This window comes from Diabrotica virgifera, chromosome 3 (genome assembly GCF_917563875.1).
Source record: "Diabrotica virgifera virgifera chromosome 3, PGI_DIABVI_V3a".
Classification (NCBI taxonomy): Eukaryota; Metazoa; Arthropoda; class Insecta; order Coleoptera; family Chrysomelidae; genus Diabrotica; species Diabrotica virgifera.
The window spans coordinates 91,467,916-91,483,226 of record NC_065445.1 but is presented as its reverse complement, the minus strand read 5'-3'; the positions used below and the strand labels follow the sequence as shown (position 1 = coordinate 91,483,226).

The following is a 15,311-nucleotide window of genomic DNA, read 5'->3' as shown; positions in this document are numbered from 1 at the left end:
TCAAAAGCAAGTTTTCTTAATTTCAAATTTCAGCAGGCCACTGAAGAAATTAACGTTCTTTACGCGAATTCATTTTACTAAAAATACAAATTAAAATTAACAACTGTTCTGAAGCTATTTCTTTGTGGCATTTATGTAATTAACTATTAATATTTTGTATTTTGATAACGACGTCCGAGGTGGAATTCGAAACGTCAATAAAATCAATTTTTCAAGTTAAATTGTAGCTTATTTCCCAATTAGAATAGGTAAATTTAAAAATGTGTTCTTAACCAGTGGCGCACCTAGAATTTTCCTCTGGGGGGAGGGGGGTTTGCTTGGGCACCGAAAGTTTTTTGTATTATTTGTGAAAGACAAGTTACATTTTCCTACTTTCTTTTATATACATTTCTATATGTTCTGGGTGGGATTTTAACCCCCAAACCCCCCCTCGGTGTGCCACTGTTCCTAACCTAATTCAAACAATAATATTTTAATTAAACCTACCTACATATTAAATAAAAACCTGCAAAGTTTCTTTGAGATAATAGAAACGTGATTTCACTGTGATCGCACGCGCAGTGAGGAATTCCCTCACTTGAAGAGTGATATATCTTCTTTCAACTATCACACAGCACACTGACCGCCTGAAATATTCTACAACTTTTTCATACCCTCTCATGAACCATGCTAAAGGCATTCCTGGGTGCTTAAGGTTGTCGTATTAGTTTACACAATTTCATTGGTTATAAACAAATATGGTGAGGGATTCCCTCATAGCGCGTGTAATGGCGAGTTAACAATGCCTTCGTCAGTGCCATATGAAAACCATTTAACATCGCACCACACAAATTTGCTTCCATTTATATCAAAATGTCTTGCTGAAGTGGCCCTTTTAAAAGTTTGGAAAAGTCCAAAAAGTCACTGTGATGACACTTTTACCGTTATGGTATCATTTTTGCTGCATTTTTGCGTTTAAAATTTTCAAAAATATTTATTAGTTTTCTCAGGATTCGAAAAACATGAATACCTACATTTAAAACAGATTGAAACTTTTGACAGGCGACATTTTGAGTCGTTTCCCTTAAAGGAACAAATTGTTTTTTAAATTCACCTGACTTTAATTCACCTGACTTAAATGCAACTTTAAAGAATAAATTAATAAAACCAGATATTTTAAGCCAATTTTTGTACTTGGTGAGTTTTTCCATGAACACATCTATTGGATTTTTAGAAGTGAATTTTTCTCCATTAATGTATCTTTACCTTGGGATTCATTTTTACACTTAAATATTATACAAAGGTATATAAAATTTTGCTAACTTCTAACGAACTATTAAAAATAACAGTCTATTATTTAAAAAATGAACAATGTTTCCTTCTTCGAAAATAAATTAATATGTAATACAATACTTTCGGCACATGACAGCCACAAAAGTCGCCTACTTAATCGCAAAGTAGACTATGAAAACCCTTTACGTAAGCTATCTGTTTACATACAAAGAAATTTATTTTAAACTCATTTCTGTAATCAATCGCCGAGCAGATAACGCACAAATGCACAGTTTAAACAATACAATAATACACCAGTCGCCTGCTTAATCGCAAAATAGATTAGGTATGTTACAGCTATCTATTACAAAAAAATAAACTCATTTCTTTAATCAATCGCCGAACAGATAATTAAATCCACACAAATAATGCACTATTATAATGTAGTGTTTAAAAGATAAAATTGATGAAAATGTCAAAATCTCAAAAAGTACACTTAGTGATAATTACCTCTAATAGGGCGCTCTCAAGAAGATGGTTATAGGGTTTTAGAAAAAATATTAACAATAGAGGAAATAAGAACACATACGTAAGCAGCTATAAAAAGTGTAATGTAGATAATAATATGTGTAGATGAAGTGTGACAAAGAAGGTACATTTAAAATAGTTAAAATATGTATGTACATCTACTTATCATCTTCAATACTTTTAGATTTATTAACAGTGGGTATTTGTTGTCCTACAAAAAAGTTACTACTTGAAGAAGTGCCTGAAAAGAAGTGAACCAAACACTTTAACATTATATCTAATAGTTACACTGGTCCACATTAGAGTCCTTAATTTCCTATACAAAGCATGACACAACTTTTATTTCATTTAAGGGGAATAAAGGTGCATAATGTCGCCGGTCAAAATTTTCAATGTGTTTTAAATGTATTCATTTTTTTCGAATCCTGAGAAAACTAATAGTATTTTTGAAAAATTTAAAGCAGAACGAAAGACTACGTTATTGCCTAGGGCCGAATGTGGCAAAAAGTGAATGTTGTGATGCATTTTACAACAACAAATCTAATATCTTTCTGCTTCCATTAGACCGAGACATTTTCAAAGATATTATTTATTTTATTTTCACTTAAATAGCTGTATTATTTACACAAAGGTACAAAATAAACACATAAAAACACTTTAAACAATGTTAATCGTAAGAAGAGCATGTGAGTTCTAAGCCGTTCCGTAGCGCATTCCAGAACTAAGTCGACAAGATGCCCTATTCCAAAACTAAAACACTGCGCTGCGTGCCATTTAATAGGCGTACTTTAAGTCGAGCCCCTGTTCTTTATTAGTGTAGATAAAATATTGACTCATGCCTATTTTTTGAATGGCCCTAATGAAGAAATGCATTACATTTTTCAGACATGTAGCCTTTTACCAAATAGAAAATTTTAAATAATTTTCGTTAAACTGTTTTGACGATTTCAAGAAAAAATGTGACTCATGCCCCTTTTCCTTGGAACCACAGAATTATGCATAAGTAAACCTAAATAAATAAGGTACTGTATAATATTATAATTGAATCAATAAGTCTCATTTAAAAGAAAATACAATACTTTAATCAAAAAGCAGTTCCTGGACTTCTACTATTGAAGACATTAGAAACAGACAAGTTTTATTATCTCTGAAAAACTGAGAGCTCATGCAGTCCTCTATCATCTACACTCTATTGTACTTTAAAACACATTCATATTGCCCATTAAAGATTAAGAATCTTAATGAGGTACCCATTTATTAACTTACCTTCATTGCCAATAACTTCTGCTTTCTTCATGCATGTTGAGTGGGCTGGTAATTCCGGAGTGTTTCCCCAAAAGGCTTTACCATCAGTCCAACGTTTCTGTTCTTCAATAAGAATTTCACTCATCTTTGATCTGTTTTGATTCCATGCTAGCTTTACATCATCGGCTCTCTTATATCTTTTAATCTGTCGCAATCTCATGTATTCCTGCTTAACTCGCCTCTTCCAGTCCACGTTAACTTTAGCTTTTGCCATTTTTTAGTATTTATAGCTAGTCACCCTGTTAAAGATCAGCTGTAATTGTTAATATACATACAATGTGGTAGAACGACGCTACCCCTTGTAAGAAAGTAAGAAGATATACACACATTCAGAAAGACGAAATAAAGCAGAAGTAACTAAACACAAAGAACCATACTTTTTCCTTTCTTCTCATGTGTAGTACAATTATCTTTCCATAATTATTAATTAAATTACATTATTATTACACCTACTACAAACTCCCATTCCCAGTAAATTAAATTGACATTTGATTTTGATTGATTGACATCATTGCATTGACATTTGACATTTAACTTGGATTGGATTACTGCCATTACTGCTTCTGCTTCTTTCTAACATTCTAACCGTTAATTGTCGGACTTCTTCCTGGCTGACCAAACGTAAGGATAGAGACCGTGTATAAATAAAATCACATATTGATCATAAATAAAACGTTTTGTATTTGTAAAACGATTGTTAAGTATATATGGTCTGTGGATTGTATTTGTCGTTGTTAATTTAAATGCTAATTTTGATATGACAGCTATTAATTGTATCTGCATGAAATAGTTTATTTAATTTAATTACCACAACCCAGTGGCGGAACTACGGGGAGTGAAAGTGGGAAAATTTCCCCTCCCTTAAGACCGCGTCTCACCATCAAATAATTTGATCAAACAGTTTGAGCAAACTCCGGAAGTACGTCAAAGTGACGTCACAATTGCAGTTTTTTGAAATTCTAAAAATCTGTGCTCTCACTATCAGTCTAGTTTGATCAAATTTTTTGTATTGAGTTGTCTAACTTGTTTGTACTTTATTTAAAATTTAAATTTTTCATTATTATCCACAATGAACACTCAGGATGTGACGTCACTAACTGTCACTTTAAAGGCCGCGTCTCACCATCAAATAATTTTATCAAACAGTTTGAGCAAACTTGACGTACTTGAGGAAATACGTCAAAGTGACGTCACAATTGCAGTTTTTTTGAAATTCTAAAAATCTGTGCTCTCACTATCAGTCTAGTTTGATCAAACTTTTTGTATTGAGTTGTCTAACTTGTTTGTACTTTATTTAAAATTTAAATTTTTCATTATTATCCACAATGAACACTCAGGATGTGACGTCACTAACTGTCACTTTCAGTTTGCTCAAACCAGTTTGATCAAATTATTTGATGGTGGGACCGGTGGTGGGACGCCTTAACAAGATCCAAAAGGAAGGGGAAAAATGGTTGAAACATAAAAATATATTAGCTGGCATGAAACTTTAACCACAGACAGAAAAATTCAACCTACCAACTACATATTAAGAGAACTGAATGCATATAAGTTATTATTTATGTATTTGGATTTATCTTTTTTGGTGTTTAATTGGAAATTCTCCCCAAGGCAAATGTCTAGATCCGTGACTGCCACAAATTGATAACTACTTATAATAGATAGTGAACGAACTCAATTGTTACGTTCGGGAAGCTTTTCGGCACTAAATCTGATGCAAACAGATTACTCAGAGGTTTATGGGATCACTGAACACGACTACGTCATCAGAATCGATCCCTGGAGCACCTGGTGCTGTGTCACTGCTGAGGCACGTCATCTTCTGGAGTTTTTAAGGTTTTTAAATTAATATAAACAGATTACTCGATAAGTATTTGGAGTTGCTGAACACGAATATGATATCACAACCGACCCTCGGATCATCTAGTGCCCAGGGTGACTAATATGCATGATATCTTCTGGAATTTCAAGGGTTTTCGGTTTTCAGAGGGCAGTTACTTGGGAGAGTTCTGATAGCGTATTCGTGTTCATCAACCCCAAAAATCCCCTGAGTAATATATATTTGCATCAATATTTAGTGTCGAAAAGCCTCAAAATTCCAGATGACGTGCGTATCAGTCACCCTGAGCACTAGGTGCTCCGAGGGTCGGTTCTGATGTCATATTTTGTTTTTATTAATTTAGTTCCGAAACCCCTCGAAACTCCAGATAGATGACATGCCTCAGCAGTAACACTAAGCACCAGGTATTTCGGGCGTCGGTTCTAATGACGTATTCGTGTTCAGTAATTACCAAAACCCTCGAATAATCTTGCATCAATTAAGTGCCAAAAACCCTCGAAACTCTAGATGACTTGCCTTAGCAGTAACCCTGGGCACAAGGTGCTTCGGAGATCGGCTCTGATTGCGTATTCATGTTTAGCGACCCCAAAAAGCTCCGAGTAACAAAATCTGGCCATTAATATACTGATTTTGAAATTCTTATGCACTTTTGGTCGGTTCTCGTGGTTGAACCTTTATCATATACCATTGTCACAAATGGATCCCAAATTCCTTCTTAAAATATTTCTTTCAAAAGTATTATAATTTTCTGTCATGGTCCATGTCTCTACGCCATATGTTGCTATTGGTCGTATGATGGTTTTATATATTTTAAACTTCCCTATGGATATCATTAGGTTTGTTCCAAAGTTCCAACACAAGGAAAACCGTCATGAAACGATCACGAAACTGCGCGCAGATAGCAAAATAATACGTTCCATGGGTTATTTTGTTTACTTCGCAATTTCGTGATCGTTTCATGACGGTTTTTCGTTGTGTTGGAACTGGAACAAACCTTTTAACGCCCGGTTTCATAATCAACTTAAAGTGAACATTAACTAAAGTTCACTTTAACGTTGACATTTACCCATATGAATTGCATTGACAAGGGTACCAACTTAAAACTTAAAGTCCACTTTAACTGATTATGAAACCGGGCGTAAATCCAAACACCTGCGACACAGAAAATATGATTTGTAATCCTCCCTACTAAAATGTGGAAATTTTCATCAAATGATTGAATAATCGATTTTTAAAATGATAATTCGATTTCGACTTGAAGATTGTCAACTGTCTAATGTCTAATATGTCAATATGTGACATTTTAGTGCTATTTGTTTTTGTTCATTGTTGTCGTTTTCCATTTCCATTCATTTTTTGAAATGGCTGGGATGACTAACGTTCTTGAAACTGTCCGCGAGGACGATTTTGTAGAATATTTCATATTTCCACAAATAGAAACCCACGATGAGCAGGAACAAGAAAATATTCTAACGGCGCTATTAGATAAAACCAATAAAATAATTCATAAATATACCAAAAACTTTTTGTGGCACAAAGACGATTTTAAACTTGTAATTAGAACATCCACATCCAATTTCTTAAATGAAATCGAAGGCCAAAAAGGTAAATATTAAACTGATTGACCTCTTATATTATTATTATAAATTGCTAGGGTAATATGATAGAAATCAAAAGTATTTCATATTACAAATTTTTAAACATGGTCATGCTTTAGCAAAAGATGTTTTTTCTTATGAATTAAATGTCCATTTATATGTGATATATTTTGAACTTCCTTTGATTGTATTGTCCGTGCAGTTCTTACTGTTGGCCAAGCCTTATTTTATTTATCTGAATTAAGTCCTCAATTTTGACAATGCTGTTATTGTAAAATTATTTATTATCCTACATATTAGGTTTGTTCTAGCAAACAGTCAAACTAGCCAGAAACCATCAGCAAACAGTTGGTCAGTGAGAGAACATAATACAGTCACCAGCTCTATTCCCTCTACTCGCGCTGGTCCACTATTCGCTTATGGTTTCAAACCGTTTGAAACTGATGCTAGAACAAACCTATTATTGCTTCTATTGTTTATGTTGTTCTGAAGTTATTTCTATTGTTTACTTTTCAACTTTTCACATTTGTGCACTAAAGGATAATTTTGTTGTGTTTTATTTTCATTCATCTCATTTATCACCACTAATGTCATTAAATGTTTCTGTCCCTTTGAAAACTAAGATTTCTATGTTTAACACATTCACTGGTGGTGTAAAATTTGAATAGAACCTCGGGTCATCTAGTAATTCATAGAATCAGTCTAGTAACGGACCTGCAGAAACCTTATGGGAAATGGCTCTCTGTCAAATGCTCTGAAACTTTAGGTTCTGGTAGTCCTTGATGTGTAGAACAAAAGACTTACTGGGCGCATAGCTCCAAAAAATCATGGTTTTAAGATATAAGCCTCTAAAATTATAAGTACAGTGAGGACGTTTGAGTTGGAATAAATTCATTTTCTCGAGAATGGGCGACTCTGGAGATAAAAAACAAATGAGGTCGATTTTTAATTTTAACTTATAATTTTTTGGCATATATATCATACTAGTGACGTCATCCATCTGGGCGTGATGGCGCAATCGATGATTTTTTTTAAATGAGAATAGGGATCGTATGATAGCTCATTGGAAAGGTTATTCAATTCTCTATTCAATAATATAAACATTAACATAATTATTTATACAGGGTGCCCAAAAAATTTTTTTAAATTAAATTAATTGAGACAAAAAGAAGAATATGTATATAATTTATTTAACTCGAAAAACATTTTACTGTTGTCCGAAAACAGGAAAAAATGTTTATTTGATACATAAATATTGTTTTTCGCTTAAATTCAATATTAAAGCTGCCACCCACCTGCCTCTTAGAAGTTTGAACATTTAATTTAAGCGAAAAGCAATGTTTATTTTTCAAATTAACATTTTTTCTGTTTTCTGACAGCAGTAAAATGTATTTCGAATTAAATTTTATACATTCTTATTTTTTTCTCAATTAGATTGAATTCAAAAAAAATTTTGGGCACCCTGTATAAATAATTATGTTAATGTTTATATTACTGAATAGAGAATTAAATAACCTTTCAAAAACTGGTTGGGATATGCAAATGAAATTTGATGGGTTTTAAGACGTAGTTATTGCACATTTTTTGACATAGAGCTAACAATTTAATATTCACCATTAGCACTCATACAGTTATATGACGGGTGATATTACCTATATGGGTGCCAATGTTAAATATTAAATTTTTAATTGTATGTCAAGAAATGTGCAATAACTAAGTCTTAAAATCCACCAAATTTCATTTGCATATTTCAACCGGGTTTAAAGCAATAAATAAATCTTCAGTTTTTAAGAAAAATTTTAACATCCTCTATATTGGAAACGAAGCATTTGCGGACATACGTTTATAAAGCAAACTGCCAATATTTTTTCATGCAGAATTACCCCTTAAAGTTTGCCATACTTATTTAAAAACACCCTGTATTGATGAAAAACATAGCTAGTTGTTAAAGTACCTAACCTTTTTATTATCCATCATAAGCAAATGAATCAAAAAACAGATTGTTGAGAAATCATGAGGGTATAGTTGGGTTTTAATTTCAGTATTTTACAAATGCTAGAATATTCCACAGGGTGATGCAGACTTTGAGAAAAAAACACAGTTTGATTCGTACACCTGGTATACAATGAAAATTTACCCATTTAGCAACAATGTTATTACAGCAATATTGCTAAAAAGTAAAGCTATAACATATTAAAAAATTACTTAAATCAGACAACAGGTTTAGGAAACATGAGACATAAAAAATGACCCATTTTTAAGGTAAGCTGCATCTCGATAAAAACTGGCTTATTGAAGAAGTACTAAGAAGCAACAAAGTTTTAAAAACATTATGTTGAACTAATAGTACCGCAGTAATAATTTAATTGGAACGAACACAAAAGTTTGGAGAGGTTTAAGGGAACAAAACCCCCATAAAATTTTTATGGGTATACAAATTTCATTGTTATTATTTTTTTGAGATATACCTACCATAAGAATACCACATGTCTATTTTCACTAAAAAATATCTAATAGTTTTCAATATATTGGAAAAAATCGATTTTCATTTTGTAAATTCAAAGGGCTGTAACTTTTTTTTACGAGCACATTTGTACCAAGGTAAGTTAGGTTCAATCGAACTATTTTTGGTCCCAGAATATGTGATTTAATTTATGACCTGCATTTTTGTTACACCCTGTATAATATATGAAAAAATGTTTGTCCAACAAATATGTTAGGCATTTTAATAAGTTGACACGTAGAACATGTCAAATGACAAGAATTATGTTGGTGATAAATAGCAGTCTGATTTTTGCATGAGAGTTTAATGAAAGGGTAACAAATCAATTGGAAGTTCTGTCCGATAAAATACATGGGACATTTTCATAGTCTGACATTGGAAACCTGTAGCCTGTTCCACAATTAAAACTTCTCCTGTTCCAGTGTTCCCGTACATCAAAGTTTGTCTGACTAGATACCGTTAACCCTTTCAATGCGGAAAGCGCACCAGTGCGCTTTGTTATTTTTTTATTTATAATCATATCCCTTCTACCATACAATGGTGTAGGGTTACTACACCATTGGCTTAATAGGGAACTTGCACATTTTTTTTATTACATAATAATGTTCAGAGATATACAAAATTTCACGCTTCAAAAACTCATAATAACTTGGAAGTACAAATTTAAAGTCTTATTTATCTTAAAATAGTTCAAACGACCCGTGACGTCACAGAGTTTAACTGTGTGGTTCCGTTTATGGTTATATTTACGTATATTCTTCTTCTTCTTCTTTAGTTTATTGGCCTCCACCTACTTGGGTATTTGGCCAGCTCGTCGTCGGGGAATAAAGGAAAAATATTTATATTCTAATGACATTTATCGTATGTTGTTGTGATATCAGTTTGTTGAGATTGGAGCTTGATACAGTTTTTGGAGGAAAGGAAAGAAGGTTTACTATTGAAAATAAAACCATTTTGTAAAAGTACAAATTTTCTATGAATAGTTCAAACTATCAAAAACACTTTTAACGTCACATAACTGTATTTTTTACTGACGTTTATAATGTCTAATTTAAAATTATATACAGTGATGAGCGCACTAATAACCGGCAAAATAGCACAAAAGATGGAAAACGTGTATTCAGTTGTGAGATAAAAAGAAATGAAACTAGTCGAGTTGGGAAATTTAGCGATATTAACCAATAAATTTACATTATATTGATTGTTTCCCACCTTTACACGTATCAGAGGAGTATGTCAACTAAAGCTGTCACTGTGACAGTGGTAGTTTCCAAATTCGTGCGATACGTCTAAAGGTGGGAAACAATCAATATAATGTAAATTTATAGGTTAATGTCGCTAAATTTTCCAACTCGATTAGTTTCATTTCTTTTTATCTCACAACTTAATACGTTTTCCATCTTTTGTGCTATTTTGCCGGCTATTACCTCGCTCATCACTGTATATGGCCATTCCATGAACATACGCCTGTTTTGGATTACTTCGACAACGAATATTTTACTGTGCAACATAAGAAGTACGAAAGTAAATGGCGCTAATAATTATTCCAATAAACAACAATGTAATTTGCAATTTACTTTCGTTCTTCTTATTTTGCACAGTAAAATATTCATTGTCGAAGTAATCCAAAACAGGCGTATGTTCGTGGAATAGGGTATACAATTGGTGTAGAATGTAAACATACAACCCCGTGACGTCACGACGCGTTTTGGGGTGGCTGGTATAAGTTGAATTTTTAGTCGTCTTTAGGGGCCAAACGAAAGACAAACAAAACTTTTTTATCTTTGATACAGGTTCTAAATTATGTTCTGTTGTGATTTATACCATTTTTATTTTTTTTTTATTTATTTATTAACGGGATAAACCCAATACATACAAAATACAATAAAGCAGAGCTTTTGTCATAATAATGAAAATATAAAATTTAGATACATGTAAAACTACAACTATAAAACACAAACATAAAAAATACGCCCGAGTTCTTGTTTAATAGAGGAAACTGAAGAACCAAACAGATCTATTACATGACTAAACTTGTTTCCATACAGGGCCAATCTACTAATTGGTGCATATTGACCATAATTTGTAGCATGTCGTTGTTCCTTGAATATTTGTGGATTTCGTGTCAATCTAGCAGGTATATTAAAGTATACAAGACTTATCAATTCTTCGGAGTTAATAACACCAGAGATAATTTTGCGAAGACAACAAATATCCAACATGACTCTTCTGCGTTCAAGAGTTTGTAAATTTAATCTCTTTAATATATTATCATAAGTATAATTTCTAACTGTTAAACCCATCTTAAAAGCTGCGAAACGTAAAAATTTGTTGTGAACCTTTTCAATATTTAGGATTTGATATGCATAACTAGCTGACCAGATAATAGAACCATATTCAATAATTGATCTCACGATACTGCAATATAAGATTTTTATTGTGTGAATTGACAAATCTTTTGATGAACGCAATACAAAACCCAACATCTTAAATGCTTTCGAAACAGTATGGTCAATGTGAGAGTAAAATGTTAATTTACAATCAAGTATTATACCCAAATCCCGAATTTCGTTCACACGTGTGACAGGAGTATTATTATATTTTTTTCGAATTTAAAATTTTATGCAAGTTCCCTATTGTCGATAAAATGCGAAAGGCGCACCAGTGCTCTCTCGTCCCATTAACTTTTAATTAAGCAGAGCAGGGCCGCACAGCGCAAATCCCTACTATTTAACGCCGCACTGAAAGGGTTAATCTAGGCTATTAATCAACTTTTTTTGGTACGCGGGATTCAGGCCTATTCATCCCAGCATTGATCTCAAAGTACACACATTAACAGAATGAAACAATTTCACAGTGAAAAATTGAAACATCAAAAATAATGGTTTGTGGTATTTGTGGTTCATTCTCAATTATCAAATAATATAGGTTAATTTATTATCTCTTTTTGGGTCATTTAATTAAGTATTGGCCTTCTCTCTCTTTGACAAAAGCAGTTTTAATAATATCCCATCATGTTTTTTTGCATTGTGGAAACTTTCCTTAAATGTATATTTTTTTATATAGAAGCACTGCCTCCACATCTTTATGGGGTATCACATTATGGAGACAATATTGAAGATGAATGGTTTATGGTATTTCTTTTGAGGCAACTAACAAAGGAATTGACTGGATCCATTGCCAGAGTTCATGATATTGATGGGGAGTTCCTTCTTATTGAAGCAGCTGAATATTTACCAAACTGGGCTAGACCAGAAACTTGTGAAAGTAGGGTATGTTTCACTTTATTTCTGTAACTCTTATTCGCTAAGTGCGTGACCATGGTGGGAATCAGTGGCGGCTGGTCTGTAAGTGAAGGGGGAGGTCATATCCGGTGGTTCAAGATTTTTTTGGAAAAACAAGACCTACAAATCCCATTTTAAATAATTTCTTATTCCATCATCTGTATTGGTTTCTTATAACTTATTTTGCAATATGTTGCTTAAATTTAAGCGGATCTTTATTTGACAAGTAAATATGAAATAAGTAAAAGGAACAAGTCTTCATTACTAATTATCAAATAAATCAGATAAATAGTGTGATATAATATGTAATTATAACAGCCAGAATATCAACAAACTACTTAAACTCAAAACCTAAAACAAATAAAAACTTACATTTTTATGCGAATTTAACAAGTAAATCGATTCTTCTGGCCTTAGATTTTGCGTAATGATCGATCACTTGCTCGTTGAAATTTGTGATCGTTCGAATTAAATATTTCTCCATAGTTAACATAGCTAAAGCACACAACCTGTCCTCTCCCATAGTATTTCTTAAAAACGTCTTGATGCGTTTTAACGTAGAAAAGCAACGTTCACTTTCCACTGTAGTCATCGGCAAAGTACATAAAATGTTCAATAATTTTACACATTCAGAAAAGGTATCACATAAATTGTTATTTATGAATAACTGTAGAATTGAAATAATCCCGCTGTTTTTATCAAAATCTTGACGATCATACATCACTTCAAGTTCGGTTTTCAGTTTGAAATAGTTTATAAGTGGATAGTTGACTTTGACTAACTTGTGTATCTTCGGGAAATTTTTTCCTGTAGTCTATAAACCTTTCAGCATAAAAAAGTTGAGCAATCACAAGATGTTCACTAAAACTATTGGAATATGTTTTTTTTTTGTAATGTTCATATAAACCACCCTTTAGGTTGTTATTTAAAATGTATATAAAAAAATTAGGTCGTTGTTGATAAAAAATGAATGTAGTAGTTGTTGAATAAGTAAAAAGCAGTTTTTTTTTATGAAAAGTCAAATCTCTAGTTCTTTCTTAAATTAAATATATAAAATCTAATAGGTTATGTGGCCCCAGATCATACTTAACTACTGCGTATATTTAGTTTAAAGTATCGGTGTGTCCGAAAAAGCAAGAAATTATATTTAAAGACTTTTCCGGTGTGTCCGAGGATAAGGGTTTGTCCCAGTAAAAAGAAAGAACTAGAGTGGCGTGTGTCGCCGTGCAATTTGAAGCTGAAATAATGGGTGACAAAATAGATATATCCACAGTTAATAAATTTGATGGCGTTAACTTTTAACAGTGGAAGTTCCAACTGAAATGTGCATTAAGGGCCAAAGGTATATATGGAGTTATTGATAGCTCGTTAATCAAACCAGAAGTAGCAGGAGACGAATTACAGGCATGGTTTAAAAAGGATGCCCAGGCTATGTTCACTTTAACATCCGCAGTGAGTTTAAATCAGATTACTTTGATTGAAAGTTGTAATACTGCTAAAGAGATTATGGAGACCTTTGAGTCTATTTATGAGCAGAAATCAGAATCAAATAAAATGATGTTGCATGAACGGTTTCGTCAATATAAGATGAGTAGCCTAGATACTATCGCTCAACACATAGCAAAAGTGCAGAATCTTGCTAAGCAAATTAAAGAAGCAGGTGATGATGTGAGTGATATTGCTATTATGACAAAAATACTGAGTACATTGCCCCAAAAGTACAGAAATGTTAGACAGGCATGGTTGTCCGTAGACAGTGCTAAACAAACTATAGGTAACGTCACCGCAAGACTGTTAGATTAAGAAATGAACTTAACTGCATATGAAGAGACAGAACAAGCACTGGCAACAATGTCATTCAAAGGAAAATATGATCAAAAGGAAAATATGATCAGAAAGGTCAAGAAAGGGGTGTAATATGTTTTGGATGTAGAAAGCGGGGGCACATTGTCAAATTTTGCAGAGAGAAAAAGAATGAACAAGAAAACAGTAGTAGCAGGTCATATAGAAGTCATAATCGAGGCAGAGCTGGCTTTAGTAACTACAGAAAAGGTTACAAAAAGAATGACAGAGCACAAGCTGGCAACTCTACAGAAAATCAGCATGGTGGTTCTTCGAGTAGCGCATATTATAATCAGGGCCCCCGCTACCATAAGTGCAAAGTGTGCAATGCACACGGGCGACATCCTTTAGGGGCGCAAAAATTGAGGATCAAAAATTGCAAAAATATTTACAAAAAAAAAATCATAAAGCAAAAATTAATTTTAAAATAAAAGTTGAGAAACAGTTTTACTTTGTTTGGATGACATTATTAGTCTTTCTATAGATATAAAATAAAAAAATCCTGCTATAAAAATAACAAACACCCATTCCGTAGACAAAACTGTAGATAAGAAATACCTAACTAAGCCCTGATTTCGTGGAAAAATTCTAAACATGTAAGTAGTAGTGTGTGGGCGGTAATTCTATCTCATCGATAACCCAACGATTGTGTGACACTCAAATGATGAATCGACAATATTTGATAATCGCATACCCATCAAATAACTAATTAGACCGGCCTGTATCGTCGTCCACGTTAGCGAAATTATTTTGATTCGATTTTTTTGCACATTACTCAAAATGAGGTCCTTATAACAAATCCAGAGAGCCAGGCGGTGCCTTGGTCGAAAAATTATTAAAACAAATTCACAAAAATAATTTTTTTCATTCGAACAAATTTTTTTGGATCGCTTGGGTCATTCTGAGTAAAAAATGTCTCTTGTCATTTTTCACTAAAATTGATTGTTGTCGAGTTATACGCGATTTAAACTAAAAATGCGAAAATGGTCATTTTTAAGGCTTAATAACTCGATTAAAAATTATTAATATGAGAGTCAAAAAGTGACGAAGTCAAAGTTTAAAACCCCTCCTACAAGATCCTGAAGAACTTTTTGTCATTATTTTATTACAAAGCTGTTGTTTTTAATTATTAACAATTAGCGTTATAGCCCAAGCTGTAT

The 15,311-nt window shown here is 32.8% G+C and overlaps 2 protein-coding genes across 3 annotated transcripts in view; one reads left to right on the top strand and one right to left on the bottom strand.

Annotated features, from left to right (window-relative positions):
• LOC114329981 (histone-lysine N-methyltransferase E(z)) overlaps positions 1 to 3,573 on the bottom strand; it is a 106,722-nt gene extending 103,149 nt beyond the window's left edge. Inside the window, exon 1 of the mRNA XM_028279276.2 lies at positions 3,046 to 3,573. Within this exon, the coding sequence (XP_028135077.1) occupies positions 3,046 to 3,298 (253 nt within the window). The 5' untranslated portion in view covers positions 3,299 to 3,573. The remainder of the gene's footprint in view (positions 1 to 3,045) is intronic.
• Positions 3,574 to 6,238: 2,665 nt separating this feature from the next.
• Positions 6,239 to 15,311, top strand: part of LOC114329982 (protein ecdysoneless) — a 40,966-nt gene continuing 31,893 nt past the window's right edge. For both annotated transcript variants that reach the window (XR_007697057.1, XM_028279278.2), the window contains exons 1-2: positions 6,239 to 6,529; positions 12,092 to 12,297. Coding sequence is in view for 1 of the 2 variants with exons in the window: in XM_028279278.2 (XP_028135079.2) it covers positions 6,286 to 6,529; positions 12,092 to 12,297 (450 nt within the window). In the remaining variant the exon portion in view is untranslated. The remainder of the gene's footprint in view (positions 6,530 to 12,091; positions 12,298 to 15,311) is intronic.